Source organism: Pagrus major, chromosome 14, assembly GCF_040436345.1.
Source record: "Pagrus major chromosome 14, Pma_NU_1.0".
NCBI lineage: Eukaryota > Metazoa > Chordata > Actinopteri > Spariformes > Sparidae > Pagrus > Pagrus major.
In genome coordinates this window covers 26,030,865-26,046,211 of record NC_133228.1, presented here as the reverse complement: position 1 = coordinate 26,046,211, position 15,347 = coordinate 26,030,865, and the positions used below count along the sequence as shown (strand labels likewise).

The following is a 15,347-nucleotide window of genomic DNA, read 5'->3' as shown; positions in this document are numbered from 1 at the left end:
TGAGGACATGTCCACAGCTACAGCAGCTGTCAGAGGACGTGTGTGTGTGACTCACCTGGTTGTCAGGAAGGCCGTTGTTGTCGGGGACAAACAGCGTTGATTGGACAGTCAGGTTACTGAGGCGCTTCACGAAAAGCCTCCCTGACTCCGACACCTGAGAGTAGTTCAGGATTTGCTGCAAATACGATTCAGAAATGAAGATTAATGATGATGGTTTCAAAGCAAAAACATCTGATGACAGAAGCTGAATGTTCTCACAATTATTTCATAAAAACATCTGATTTTTGTGACTCAGCAGAAAACAAACGACTCACTGTGAAGAAGTTGGAGAAGGTCGGCGTGGACTGAAGGACCTGCAGCAGGTTTCCTGTACAGCTGAAACCGTCTCCAACGTAACCGAGTTTACAGTCACACTTCACCTCTGACACAAACAACAGATCTGCTGATTATTGATGATCAATACATCAGAATCATACGGACCCAGTGATCCAAGGAGCAGACGACAAGAACTACATGTTTGTTACGTAAAGTTAGCTGAAGGACTTTTTACTAATATTTGCAATCATACAGATGAAGTATAAAATCTGATCATGGCAGAATTTCATATTAGAAGATAAAATAATAAAATAATCAGAAATGAAGATTTTTTAATAAAAGTGATTTTGAATAAAAGAACAATAAGAAAAACATAAAGGTCGAGAAAACTAAACATCAACATAATAACATCCGAGACTATTCTGAGCATCTGTAGAGTTATTTGTCTCTTAATCATTAACATCACTTAATTAATAACTAACAACTAACTAACTAACTAATAACAGTTAGGATCAATAAAGCTCAGATATGTTGACCAATGAGTGAAGATTATTTCTTCTAAGTCGTCAGGTGTGAACTATTTTCATCGAGCTGAACTTGTATTCAGCTTCCTTCAGGCCGCAGCCTTGTTCTCCTCCCCTCTCTCACCCTTCATCCGGTAGCAGAAGGAGTCCCAGGTCTCGCTCAGGTTTTTGCGGATGCCGTAGTCCACAATGCCCACGTGTCCAAAGCCACAGAGGGGATTGGAATAGGTGGTGGGGTACGCCACCCGGGCCTGGTCCAACCAGCCAGCAGAACACATGTTGAACCCACCCTACAGAGACCAGCAGCTTTGATTCAGAAATGAGGAGGACTAGCAGACAGCAGTTATAATGTCAACATCCCATTAACTAACTCAAAGATCCGTCTGTCTTTGCTCTGTACATCTCTTCATCATCCTAATAATAATGTTTGGACTCAAACTAACAACGTGTTGGTCCGTCTGGACGCTGTCTGACTTCCTGTCTGACTTCCTGTCTGACTTCCTGTCTGACTTCCTGTCTGACTTCCTGTCTGGGGCTCAGTGGTTCCTACTGCAGACGTAAACCTTTCAGACCACCTCACGTGTTAAAAACGTAAAAGGAAACACAGAAATGCCTTCAGATAAACTTAAAGACCAACATGAATCTGTCCTCTGAGCTGATGTTAGTTGTGTGTGTGTTGTGTTCACTGACCTGCTGAGCGTAGGACAGCTGATTGTATGTAGCCAGGCTGCCTCCCTGTGCAGTGCAGCTGTGTTGCGCTGCAGTGTAGTTCAGTTTGTACTGACCTTTCTCTGAACGGTAGTGAAACACACCGAGCTTTGCATCTACACACAAACACAAAACACACACGTTATAACACACTTTGTTCAGATTACACTTTTTGATCAGAACGAGTCTGATCACTGATCAACGTTATACCTTCAAAATGGAGGTCGGTACATGTAGCGTCTTGATGACATAGTCCGTTGTCTTGGAGACAGCGGCTGATTGGCAGCTGCTTGAGCTCACAGGTGAGTCCGTCTCCGATGTAGCTGCCCTTACAGGTGCACTTCTTCTTCCCCTGCTCACACACACACACACACACAGGTCACACACACACATCTGACGCTCTGAACTGTTTAACGATCAGCGCGTCGTCCTCACCGGACCCATCATGATGCAGGTGGCGTGTTCGTGGCAGCCGCCGTTGTCCCCGGAGACACAGGGGTCAATGGGCTGACAGGTGAAGCCGTCTCCAGAGTGACTTTTAGGACAGGTGCAGCTCACCTGTTCTCCTTTCTGAGAACACCTGGCTCCTTGAGCACAACCACCATTCCAGAACTTACACATGTCCGCCGCTACAGACAACAGAAGAGACGGACAGGTCCGAGAGAGACACAGACAAGGACAGACATGTTAACGATGGTGAACATCTCTCACTCCACGTTTGTGTTTTGTATGTGAAGTATTTCTACCTGTACAGGTGAGTCCATCTCCTTCATAAAATGGCCGACACACACAGGTGTTGTTTTCCCGACAGACGGCTTTTGGAGAACAGGACGGAGAACACTGGAGGACTTCAGCTGGAGGACGGACACACACACACACACACACACACACACACACACACACTATCAGTGACAGTCTGCTGTTAAACAAAGAGGAAACTTCCCAGCAGGCTGCTCGCTGTTTGTCGACAGGAAGTTCAGTTTTATTTAATGAAAACAAGAATTAACAACTAAATCGTTAACAATAACGACATAACTGAAACAAAGTCGTCCTGAACTCACCTTGCTGGATCTCGCAGCGTTCTCCAGTCCATCCGGCGTCACAGAAACATGACCCTGTGCCTTTACGTCCGGCGTCACATGACCCGTGTTCTGAGCAGTTACAGGCTGAGAACAGACGAAGAAGAAAAGTGTCAGGATGATGAAACCTGCACACATCAAACGGGAAACTGTCGCCACAGTTCACCTTTACAGGTGGCTCCATAGAATCCATCGCTGCACAGCTCACAGGCCACACCCCCGAAACCTGCGTCACAGGTACAGGTACCGTTACCAAGGTGACCGTCGTCACATTTTCCTCGGTTACTGCACGGTGAGCCGACTCCACCCGGGCAGACTGAGAGAGAGAGAAACATCATCACTGATCACATGGTCGTTCATGATGTAAAGAGCTCATTAATATATTCATGACGTCACCGGGGTAATTAATTTATTTCTTTTGTTGACAACATTCTGATACAGTAAAAAAAAGTTTTACACGTTTTTTAAAACTTCATGTTACAATGTTGCATCACTTCCTGTTTTGTCTCCACAGGACGTCATCAGATTGTGGATCTTCTGTTTTTAGGTCTCTGATGTTGTAACTGAACTGACACACTGACGTTTGCATTTGTAGTTTGCGCTCTGTAGATGTTGTTGATGATGTCGTCTCACCCAGGCAGTCTCGTCCGTAGTAACCATGACAACACTTTGGCTGCCAGAAGTTGACAGTACAGACACTGCGACAGCCCGAGTTCTTGGTGACGAACATGGTTGGAAGATCGCACTTCTGAACCTCCTGAAGACAAAAACAAAGAGACAGAACCAGAGTCAGAACCAGAGCCAGAGCCAGAGACAGAACCAGAGACAGAGCCAGAACCAGAGACCGAACCAGAGACAGAGACAGAACCAGAACCAGAGACAGAACCAGAGACAGGGACAGACGAGTTTCTAGCAGTTTTGATTTGATTTACCTTCAGTTTGGACCCTTTGGGACAGCGACTTGCTGAATTGGATCTGGAGCCGCACAGTCCACAATCCATCTACCACAGAAGAAGAAGGAACAACAGGAACATCAAAACCTCCAGAGCTCCCTGTGACATCACAGCTGTTGGATCGCAGTTAGCGATCATTGGTATCGTCAGAGAGACTCTCTGTAGGTGATGGTTGTCAACCAGAAATGAGAAACTGCTTTTGTTTGCTTCAGTCTGAACTCGACGACCAGAACCTGCTGTGAATGGGTCACTGTCATCACTGTAGACTGTATGAATGTTGTACTGACACAGAAAGCATGACAGGCCACTACAGGACAGGACAAACATCATGAGTGTGGTAATCTTCAGGTACTTCAGCAGTTTTCTAGACGCGGTGGTAATCTGTTATCTCCGTAAGTAAGGTCAAAATAAATGTTGCTGGGAACAGTTGTTACAGTATGTTTGGTTTGTCCAGTTTTTGTTGGTTTCAGTTTGTCTTTGGTTGTTTTTAATCAGCAATGATCGGATTTACCTGGAGGTCAAAGGTCGTCTGTTCATCACAGCGTCCTCCGAGGCTGGGCGGAGTCAGCAGGCAGTCGATCCCGTAGGCGATCCCCCCGTTAAAGACGAGGTGTCTCTGAACGATCCGACACTTTCCATTGTTCACAAAGATTTCTCCCTGTTCAAAGAAGAAACAACCGCATCAACACTTGCCCACTGTCTTCGCACGTGTGCTGACGAGGACCAGAAGGCAGGAGCACATTACAGCTGTTTTAAAATCGCTGCATTGGCTCCCCGTGCGTTTCAGGATCGATTTTAAGGTTTTTTATTAGTTTTTAAGTGTCTCTACGGTCTTGGGCCTTCTTATCTATCTGATTTGCTTTTACATTACCAACATTTTAGTCTCTTTCTTAATATTCTTAACTACTTTTAACTTCTTTAATGTTGATTTTATCCCGTCGTCCTTTTATCTTCTAGCTCCAGTGTTTTCCTCTCGGGGGGCCCTCCACGCTGGGAGTAGTTTGATCCGCCTGTGGGGTGCTGCCCTGGGGGCTGTCCGGGCCTGGAGGGATGGGGTGGCACTGCACCACGGCCACCTCCACAGCCGTGGTGTGGGCTCCTCTGTCTGTCCTGGTTGGGTGGTTCCTGTGGCGGTGCCCCCTTGTGGCCACGGATCTACATGACTTCCCGGCGTGGATGGCTCCCCAACGATGCTTTCCTCACCTGGATCCTCAGTGCCCAGCCATATCATATCATATCTTAACGAGTGTATGTTTGCGGCTGTGTGTGCATGCCTAAGTGAGTGAGTAGGTGCGTATGTGTGTGCTTGCGTGTGTGTGTGCGTTTGTGTGTGTTTGGGGGCTGGGGTCGGGTCTTCTAACTTGTAAAGCACTTTGTGTTTCATTTTATATATATGAAAGGTGCTATATAAATAAAATAAAGTTTAAGTTTAAGTTTAAGTTCTCTTCTTCTGTGTTTTTTTATTTGTTGTACTCACGATGTCGTCCATCCCTCCACAGCTGAACGAGAGCGGTGAACCTTGCAAAGTCCGAGCCGAGTCCAGATGGATCAAACCTTCAGCATAAATCTGAGAGCAGAGAGAGAACGTTTGAAGAGGAAATGAAAAACAGAGAATCTGTTCAGTGAGAAGAGTCCTGAGAGGTGAAGAGTGCCCCCTGGTGGCTGGGACACAAACCACATCACTGCCACAACCAAATGTTTCCTGTCATGCCAATCAAAGCAAACAAATCCAAATGTAGTTTTTACAGCTTTACTTTGTGTCGTCCTGCCAACAGGCCACAGATCAATTTTGTCTCCAGTTGTTGGTGTAAAGCCTTTTGTTTAGAAAAGTTTATTCTTGTCATTATTTGAGTCGTCCTGACCTTCTGTGACTGTAGGATGTGGTACTTCAGGTACTCCACCAGCTGTGGTCGGTTGTCAATATGAAACAGGAAGTCCTTCTGCTCTTGTGGCAGAGACGCCATGATGCCATCCGAGGGAAAGAAGACCGTCACCGGCTGGTAGATCACATCATTCACCAGGTCCATCACACCTGAGTCCTGAAACGTAAGAGTACAGATCATCAGCGTGAGAGTCTAGAGAGGTGCTCTAAAGGAAGTGTTCCTTCAAATCATCAACTTCCTGTTCTCAAATGACCAAGAACATGAACCTCGTCAGACTTTGTTTTAATGAACAGTTTTAAAGTCTTACCTCCAGCAGCTTGTAGAAGGTTTTATAACCGTGACGTACAGCTACATCACTCAGGTTCAGCTGTGGTAAATCCAGCAGAAACACATTGTTGTGAAGGACTTATGCTACTTATTGATTAGACTTGATAAATTAATCAATAAAACAATTAACTGATTAATGACAAACTAATCAATAGAGTGATCAGCAGCAGTGTTGTGTACTCACTTTAAGGTCCGGCTCTAGTCTTCCGTCCATGCCAGGAGGAAACAGAAACCTGTTGATCTCGTGCAAGATCCCGTTAACGCTGACCTCGTCGCTGTACGTCACGTTAGCCTCATTGATGAAGATGCGGCCCTGAAAATATGGAATCATTCAAACAATCAATAAACCAAAAGACAACAATTTTATCTTTAATTTCACCATCAAGTCCAGATTACATCCAAAATACTGGATCAACCTCAGAAAAGGTTTGAACTATAATTATAGGACATTCTTAAGTTGCTTAAGGTCTCAAATCCACAGAACAAACACAGATGTTCTTAATGTTAGCTACAGTTCTGCTCTCTGATTGGTCACCTGGGTGGACCCGGTGGTCAGGACGAGTCCGGACAGAGACGTCAGGTTTCGTGGTCGGCTCAGGTCAGCAGGCAGCAGGATGTGACACATGACGATATGGTTGCGCAGGAAAGAGCCGACTTGTTCTTTGTGTTTCTCTGCTCTCAGTGGTTTCATCTAACAGGTGAATCACGTGTTAGCAAGGTGCTCACTGAAACATCTGTAACATCTGTCACACTGACACATCTGTCACACTGTAACATCTGTAACACTGAAACATCTGTAACATCTGTCACACTGTAACACTGAAACATCTGTAACATCTGTCACACTGTAACACTGAAACATCTGTCACACTGTAACATCTGTAACACTGACATCTGTCACACTGAAACATCTGTCACACTGTAACATCTGTAACATCTGTCACACTGTAACATCTGTAACACTGAAACATCTGTCACACTGTAACATCTGTAACATCTGTCACACTGACATCTGTAACACTGAAACATCTGTCACACTGTAACATCTGTAACATCTGTAACACTGACATCTGTCACACTGAAACATCTGTAACATCTGTCACACTGACATCTGTAACACTGAAACATCTGTAACACTGAAACATCTGTCACACTGAAACATCTGTCACACTGTAACATCTGTAACATCTGTAACACTGAAACATCTGTCACACTGACACATCTGTCACACTGAAACATCTCCACATCTCTCTGACATTCATGTTCCCCTCAGGATGAACTCTAATAACCGTGTTGATCCTCTGACGTGTCATCTAGCGTCATCATCAGGTCAACATGTTCATGTGTCCAATACTTTGGTTTGCTAACACGCTAAACATTAGCTGGAATATATATATCTTTTTTAAAAACGTTTTTTGTCAGTGTGTTTCCAAGAATAAGTCATGTGAACGAAAGTGGGAAAGAGATAAAATAATTCTTGAGTCTTGCGTGATGATATCTGGTCATAGTTGAAACAACAAATGAATTATTGAAATCAGAATCGTTTGTGCTTCAGTACAAAGCAGAGCAGAACAGAATGTATTGGACAGTTTATAAGTTTGACAATCAATTCAACAGCTGTTGAGATAAAAGTCACGTCAGGAAACATCTGAGGTTGAATGAAGACATGAACTCGTCACCCTGCTTGAAATGGCTGTGAAGGCTTCAAAGTTCGGAGCAAAGACGGTGAACGGGCCACGACCTCTCAGATGAATATCCAGCGTCTGAAACCAGAGATTTAACTTCAGTGAGACAGTTCTGACCAGCAGGAGGCGACAGAGTGAATGAGTCATCGCTCACCATCAGAGCGATGAAGAAGTCTCTCAGCTTCCTTGTCAGGAGCTCCTGCAGACAGTCAGACATCAGTCTAAAGTCCTCTGGTTATATTCATGCTAATGAGGGGGCGGAGTTTCAGTTGCTCACCTTCGCCACGGTGCCTCTGCAGATGACACCGTCTCCGATGAAGTTACTGTTACATGTGCAGGTACGAACACCTGGACCCGTCATGTTACACCTGGCGTACTCGTGACAGCCGCCGTTTTTCTGGAGAGATGACAGAGACGCGAGACGAGGACGAGTCAACATCAGAGGGAAATATTCAACTTTCATCTCCAAAATCATGATTTAGATTTTTTGTGTTACCGTAAAAGACTTCTGAATACTTTTACATCATCCACTCACGATACTTTTACATGACCATGTAGTACTGTCTTTAGCTTGAAGTTCTTTCACAATACTTATGTGTTGCCTCGCAGTATCTTCATCACAGTTCATATCACAATATCAAGTAAAACACTTGAAATATCCTTTTCCTTCACTTTATATTTGATTATTTAAGTAACATGCAGTAATTAATACCTCCTGAATCCAAATTAAAATCAAATAATTCTCATTTTAAACTGAATCTTTGTCAAACCGACGATTCTCCGACAGTTTGGAGACAAACTCACTTTTTGACACAAGTTGATCATCTTGCAGTTTTGCCCGTCACCTGAGTAACTGTCACTGCAGGCACAGGAAGTCTGTGAAAGAGTTAAAGGAAGTGACATCATGAAAAAGACAAACAATGTCAGCAGACGATTGTTTACACCAGAGATTGAATCAGTTTTTACTTTGTTCGGTCCGACATGAACACAGTCGGCATTGGCGTGGCAGCCTCCGTTTCCCTCCAGACACGGATTTATCTCTGAGGGAGAAACACAAAAATCCTGCAGCATTCGAACACATCACACCACATGTGTGTTTATGTGACATCATCAGGACAGATGGATGTGAACACAGCTGGATTCAGACTGTGTGTTCAAATATTCACGGTACTTTTTACTTCGGACACATCAACTCGTAGTACTTTGATATGAACTCAGAGTACTAATGTGTAACTGCACAAAGCTTGTTGATATCCATATATATTGTGATACTTCTGAATACTACAGTTTTCAGTATTTTCACAGTGTTTCTTTTCCCTTTCAGAGCTTTGCAGTGTGATACAGTTCTTTTTGTATACGTGCATTCCTCTTGTGTACTATAGTGGAAGAATGTGAGGGTCTATTTAGAAATTGGATTTAAATTATTACTTGTACAATAGTGAACGAGGAGACAAATAAATGTTTTGATGTTTGAATTGTGGCGTGAATCACACATATGATGTTTGTCAGTTTGTTGTAATTAACAATTCAAATGTTGTGAGCGTTCGATGAGACGACATCACTAACGACGCCGTCGGCTGTGACGTCTTTATAATGACGTATTTTCACAGTCTGATGTTTCATTAGTTTGATGACAAACTGACAAACATCATCTGTGTGATTCATGACACAATTCAAACAGGATCAATAATTTATTTGTTACATACTCGTTCTGAAATAAGGTCCCATGATGGTCCACAGGAAGGGGCGGGGCTTCACCTCTCTACTTTGATTGTGTGGTGAGGTCTCACTTGTAGAAGAGATTTTAATTTCAGTAGATAAATAAAGGTCAAACAAATGAATATTAAACTTTTTAATTTGTTGGAAACTAACGATGACAAAAGAAAAGAAAAACACTCGACCTGTCAGTGTGTAAACAACTCTGAGCTAAAGAGAAACCAATAAGGAACCAATAAGGAACCAATAAGGAACCAATAAGGAACCAATCAAGAGTTCAATAAGAATAAAATGAGTGAACTTACCGACACACACGCGTCCATCACCACGGTAACCGCTGCTACACACACACTCTCTCATGCCCGGTTGAGTCCTCTTACACACCGCATACACACTGCAGCCGCCGTTAGCCGCCGAACAGGCGTCTATAGCTGTACACACACAGCATCTTCATCTTCATCATCATCATCATCATCATCTTCATCATAGTCAAACGATCAGACTTAATAAGGTCAACGGATCATTGATCTGAGCTGAGCTGAGCAGATCTCAGGTGGTTCTGTTACCTTGACAAAAGGTTCCATTTCCCTTGAATCCGAAAGCGCAGAGACACCGAAAGCCGCCTGCTGCGACCACACAGCTGCGAGAGAAGAAGAGACGAGCCTCAAACACCCTGCATGTACGTGACAACAGTGAGATCCTGCAGCACAAAACACTTTGTGTCCACTCACTTTGCACTTGTGTGACATTTGACTGAACCGCACAGTTCATCAGCTTTGGACTCAATTTCTGCAACACACAAATCAGAGTGAGTGACTGTGATCAGCTGGAGTCAACGAGAAAGAACCGAATGTGTTGACGTTACAAGAAGAACATTAACAAAGTGAGAACGTTTCCAGAACAAAGTCATCACATTTAACAGCACAATCAACAAACTCTCTGAGAATAAAGTCAGAATTTCATGAGAAACAGTCGATGTGAAGCGGTCGACTCGTTACAGATGAAGGTTCAGGAGACTTTTTTGATTTCTTACTTTAAAACTCATCAACTTTGATTTGAACATGGAGCGTCTGGTTCTGTCCCCAGACACTGGACTCTGATCTGACTCGGGCCTTACAGGAGAGGCTCACAGCCAGATTAAAGAAAATACACACTTTCTTTAGGAGTTAACACTTCTTTTGCAGTTACTGCAGATTTTTCTTGGGATCCTGTTTGTGAAGCCAAACTGTGAAGGAATTCTTGAAAACTAGTTGAAGGTTCAGGAGACGTGGATGTGATAAACTGAAGCTGGATGGAGAACAGGCAGAAGCATCACACATGGAAACACTGGATACGTCGACATGCACACAATTCTGGTTTTGCCCCTCACTCCAAAAAAGACAATACTCCAACTGAAGATGAATACTCCACTAATATTCACGTTTCCATGCTGCTGTGCACATCCCCATTAACATAATGACGCTCGTCCTGCTCCCGTGGTGTGACCTCGTCATCACCACTGTGCTCTTCGAGTGATCCTTTTTACAGCCATGAGCCAGAACTGACTCAGACACTCACAACTTCTGCAGCAGGCGGCCTGCTGGGTTCTGATGTTCAGAGCACTTCCTGTGTGTTGGATGAGTCTGCAGCAGGGACTGCTGGGAGACAGTGTTCAGTGTGTCAGTGTCAGTGATGTGAGTGTGAACAGGTCTCAGGTTGATTTCCTACTTTCATCACAGAGGACTCCTCTCCAGCCGACCTCACACTCACACGTCCCGTCACCGTTCAGGCCGTCGTTACAGCGTCCCGCTTTACAGCCGCAGTCTGCAGAGAGGAACCGGAGTGATGAGGGAGGGAGCGGACATCTTTAGAGTGATGTGTTAACGTACGAGGTGAACTCACCCTGATCACAGTGGACTCCATATATCCCGCTCTGACACGTCTCACAGGCCGTCCCTTCAAAACCTTTGTTACACTGACACGCTCCGGTCCCGTTGGTCCCGTCCACACACAGTCCGTTACCGAAGCAGGGCTGACCTTTGGGCCCGGGACACGGCTCACAGTGCTGCCCGAAAAAGCCTCCACAGCACCTCCGCACCTGGAGACGGAGCAGACCGTTAACACTGAACGTCCTCAACGTCTGTTTGATTCCTGAGGTGACGAGTGACGTACGATGGACTCGTGCAGGCAGGTCGCTTTGCAGCCGATCGTCAGCAGACGCTCTCCTTCAAACATCCGAGTGAACATACACTTCCTCCTCTTCACGGACTTCTGCAGACAACAGCGAGTCAACACACTTTAATGTCACATGCACCTTGTCGGGGTTCAAATGTGTATATCATGAAATGTTACATGTTGCATTAAATACTGTATTCTTGGAAAATAGTCCTATTAATCCTATTATAAACGGATTAAAAATGAAAACTGTGAGAAGGAAATGTCTTTGTTGTGAGCTGTGTTTGCTGAAGATAAATAATGAAGTCAAACAGAGACACTAGTTTACAGCTAATGTGCAGGAAAGCAATGTGTCTGTGGGGAGTGACCTGAGACGGTGAACACATTAAACATCCATCACTGCTGATCAAAGTCTCTCTGTGACTCAGACGTTTTCTTCACGTCATGTTTCGTCTCGTTCTCAGTCTGCCTTCCTCTCTCTGACAGCGACAGACGACCAGGTGAAACTCACCGTTACCTTCAGGAAACTCTTGTTTTTAGAGACTATGACGCAAAATTCTTTCATTGTCTATCTTTAATTAAAGTTCAGTTTGTAAATGTTGTGAAGTCTCATTCATGTTCAGAGTGGACTCTTACGTCTGGGATCGTGTTGTTCGGGCAGATTTGATTCTGTGGGAACAAACAGTCGACACAGTTTCCCTTTGGAGAGAAAACAGAAAGTTAGTTTAGTTCAGTTTGTGTCAGTGTGACTCTGTACAGGTGCAGCACAGTATTTACAGGTGCAGCCCAGTATTTACAGGTGCAGCACAGTATTTACAGGTGCAGCACAGTATTTACAGGTGCAGCACAGTATTTACAGGTACAGTACTGTACAGGTACTGTGGTCACAGGTGTACAGTACCATGACTTTCTGGTATTTGATCTCATCACAGCGGTTCCTGTTGATGGTCAGAACAGCTGACAGGCCGTGGATCACTCCTTTACCACTGAGGATGTTGGACGAGTTTATCTGAGCGTCGTTCACAAACAGCTTGAGGACAAACAGACAGAGAGGATTATAGATCTGCTCCTTTGATGATGATATTGATTACTGATTACTACATTTCTGATGATGGTGATAACTGATGATGATCTGTGTTCGGACCTTTCCGTCTCGGGGGTAGATGCCGAGCTGGAAGGAGAACCCGAGCAGCGTCTGTTTGTATCCTCCAGGTTGAAGGTCGGTCTTCAGCAGACACTCCGACGCCACCACATGGTAACGAGTTGTATTCACATCCTGTTTATGATACAAAATAAAAGCACAGAAATGACAAGTGACAAGAAATATAGATAACATAATAAAGCTTGCAAATATACAACTTTTTTTTTAAATTAAGCAAAAATACGTTTTGTTTTTGAAAAAGATAAATGTGATTGTTTAGTTATGTTAAAACAATGCATAATGACTATGTCAGAAATGTATTCATTATTCTTAGATTCTATTATTTGATCTGTTTATTGTTTTCATGTAATGTAATGGATCTGCATATTGTAATGTGGGTTGGTGAAGGGGAAGGTTATGGTCGGCGTTAGTGCTGGTAGCTCTGGTCAGCTCAAAGACACGGCAGACAACATGGGGGGTTTTCGCACTTTTATTACAATGTACTAACCAAACCATGCCAGGTCTCTACGGCACTATATAGCCTATGCATACATGCACGGACGAACACAGGCTGAGGATCCTACATCAAACACTTTACAAAATAAAATAAAATAACATAAACTGGAGTCTTCACTCTACGGACAGTATATTTACTCGTGGTGGAGTAAATGTTATGATTTTATTATGTTTTTATACAATAATACATATATTTATGATATATTATTATGTTAAATTATAATATTGATGTACTTTCTATAACTAAGTCAGGAAATTGAGCTTGCTCATTTTATGTGTTTATTCATTTATCTTAAATTCTAATATTTTACATGTCAATTGTTATTTTATTTATGTAAAAGCATGAGACACTCCCCACTAAATAAAAAAATATTGTGCAGTTTTAATTTGTATCAATAAAACTAAAATATAAAATCATATCATCTGCAAATAAACTGGCTTTTTATCTTTTCTTTGTGTTTCTGCTCAGTTTCAGTTTTATCGCTAATGCAAATAACAACAGTGATAAAGGACCTTTGCTAGTAACTCCTGTACAGTTAATGATATTAATTACTCAAATTGAACTTGTTTCATTTTACTGTACCAGGGCAGTTGCAGACATTTTCTTGAGGTAATCAGTGACGGCGGCGTCTGTGGGAGCGAAGACGGTGAACTCATTCGCCTGTTCGATCTCGTCTGTCAGGTTGTAATCCTGAACACAACAGAAACAAGAACAAACTTTTAACAAACATGACAAATATTTATCAAGAGTTAAGGTCGTCTGCACCAAGAACGATGACTGTAACGATAATGATGAGATGTCCCTGTAAATTCTGATGGATTCTGATTGGCTGTCAGTGTTTCCCCACTGATATCGCTCACCACTGTTGTTGTCCTTATTGAGTTGGAGTGATATTTAAAATGATATATTTCTAGTTATTGTTATAGTTTTGGTTCTGTGGACCATCCTTTAAGGTGAGAGTGTATCGTGTGTTCGTACCATGAGATAGGATCTGAACAGAGAGAACTCGGGTCTCAGAGCGAGAGTCGCCAGCAGACCTTCACTCAGCTTCCTGTCAGGAACTAAAACCTGAAGACAGAAAACACATCAAACAATCAGAAACAGTCAGCGACAGAAGTATCAGAGCATCATTAGCATCGTTTACATCGTTAGTTGGTACCTTATCAATGATGTGGATCAGTCCGTTGGTCGCAGCTACGTTTGGTGTGGTGATGGTCGCTCCTCCAACAGCTGTTTTCTGTCAGAACAAACACACTGAATTAAATCTGAACATCATCATCAGGAAGTTAATGGAAAAGTTCTGTGTTACAGAATAAGAAATCATATACTAGGAATTTATTTTTATATCAATTAGTTCAGTTCCCATTCAAAATGTCCCTGTTCAGCTGCTCGGCTTCTGGTATCATTGCAGCTTTAGTGGTGAGTGCTGTTCCCTGCTTATTCAAACTTTCTTAATATTAAAAGTGTCATTTCCTCCCTCTGGTCCTTGTCAACAAACCTGCCAAGTTTGAAGTGGATCAGATGATAAGTTCTTGATGTAGAACTCAAAAAGTCTCAATCAGAGGAAGCTGAAGTTTGCTAACAGTCTAAATTCAAGTATTTTATCTAGAATAATCCCTAGAAATGATAATAAATGGAAGTGAATGATCTGGTGTGGACTCACCTCATTGGTTGTTGAAACAGGAAGTGTTGTCTTGAGGAGAGTGGTCAGAGAGGAAGTGTTGCTCAGGCTGTATAATGGATAGTAACCCTGGATCATGTGATTTCTGTGATGTAGGACAGACGGGAGCTGTTAAAACTGCTGGAGACAAAACTAACTTTCAGTTTGTTAAAAAGCCACATTGAGCTGTCACCTGATGAGACTCGGCAGGTTTCCCTTCATGGTCCAGAAGTTTTTGTCCTCTGGAGACATCTGAGCGACGGCAGCTGAAGACGGAACCAGGACGGTGAGGTTCTGATCCGACAGAGACACGCCAGAGTCCTGGGACACAGAGAGAGAAATACCAAACCAATCATAATGTTTTTTTTACAATAAGTTCCACGTATAAAAGTCCAGTTGTTTTTTACTGTGACTGTGTCAGAGACTCACAGTCGTCCATGTGAAGAAGTCGGAGGTGTCCGGTAAATTAAACAGCTCCTGAAAGCATCAAGAAAACAAACTCAGAAAATACTAAAACATTGTTTGACAAATGCACATAACTTTAAGATTCTCACCTGCACGACTGTCCCGAAACAAATCTGTCCGTTTCCAACATATCCTTTACCACACACACATGTCCACTGAGAGGACAGCAGGAGACAGCTGGCCTGAACACAAAACGATTGACTTCTTCTTTATTTGAAAA

At 43.2% G+C, this 15,347-nt stretch overlaps 1 protein-coding gene across 1 annotated transcript in view; it reads right to left on the bottom strand.

The window, feature by feature from the left end:
* The window catches only part of stab2 (stabilin 2), a 32,135-nt gene that overhangs the window by 3,170 nt on the left and 13,618 nt on the right, over positions 1-15,347 (bottom strand). The window contains exons 27-63 of the mRNA XM_073480438.1: positions 15,217-15,309; positions 15,092-15,139; positions 14,856-14,983; positions 14,666-14,768; positions 14,162-14,239; positions 13,981-14,070; positions 13,585-13,692; positions 12,489-12,620; positions 12,246-12,374; positions 11,981-12,043; positions 11,342-11,440; positions 11,072-11,267; positions 10,898-10,993; positions 9,922-9,979; positions 9,757-9,830; positions 9,496-9,621; positions 8,441-8,514; positions 8,279-8,350; positions 7,752-7,871; positions 7,629-7,673; positions 7,469-7,552; positions 6,325-6,480; positions 5,974-6,102; positions 5,770-5,829; positions 5,442-5,618; positions 5,057-5,146; positions 4,091-4,237; positions 3,559-3,627; positions 3,260-3,383; positions 2,793-2,942; positions 2,609-2,713; positions 1,983-2,176; positions 1,758-1,899; positions 1,530-1,663; positions 964-1,129; positions 315-421; positions 56-175 (exon numbers count right to left, since the gene is read on the bottom strand). Coding sequence (XP_073336539.1) covers positions 56-175; positions 315-421; positions 964-1,129; positions 1,530-1,663; positions 1,758-1,899; positions 1,983-2,176; positions 2,609-2,713; positions 2,793-2,942; positions 3,260-3,383; positions 3,559-3,627; positions 4,091-4,237; positions 5,057-5,146; positions 5,442-5,618; positions 5,770-5,829; positions 5,974-6,102; positions 6,325-6,480; positions 7,469-7,552; positions 7,629-7,673; positions 7,752-7,871; positions 8,279-8,350; positions 8,441-8,514; positions 9,496-9,621; positions 9,757-9,830; positions 9,922-9,979; positions 10,898-10,993; positions 11,072-11,267; positions 11,342-11,440; positions 11,981-12,043; positions 12,246-12,374; positions 12,489-12,620; positions 13,585-13,692; positions 13,981-14,070; positions 14,162-14,239; positions 14,666-14,768; positions 14,856-14,983; positions 15,092-15,139; positions 15,217-15,309 — 4,086 coding nt within the window. The remainder of the gene's footprint in view (positions 1-55; positions 176-314; positions 422-963; positions 1,130-1,529; positions 1,664-1,757; positions 1,900-1,982; positions 2,177-2,608; positions 2,714-2,792; positions 2,943-3,259; positions 3,384-3,558; positions 3,628-4,090; positions 4,238-5,056; positions 5,147-5,441; positions 5,619-5,769; positions 5,830-5,973; positions 6,103-6,324; positions 6,481-7,468; positions 7,553-7,628; positions 7,674-7,751; positions 7,872-8,278; positions 8,351-8,440; positions 8,515-9,495; positions 9,622-9,756; positions 9,831-9,921; positions 9,980-10,897; positions 10,994-11,071; positions 11,268-11,341; positions 11,441-11,980; positions 12,044-12,245; positions 12,375-12,488; positions 12,621-13,584; positions 13,693-13,980; positions 14,071-14,161; positions 14,240-14,665; positions 14,769-14,855; positions 14,984-15,091; positions 15,140-15,216; positions 15,310-15,347) is intronic.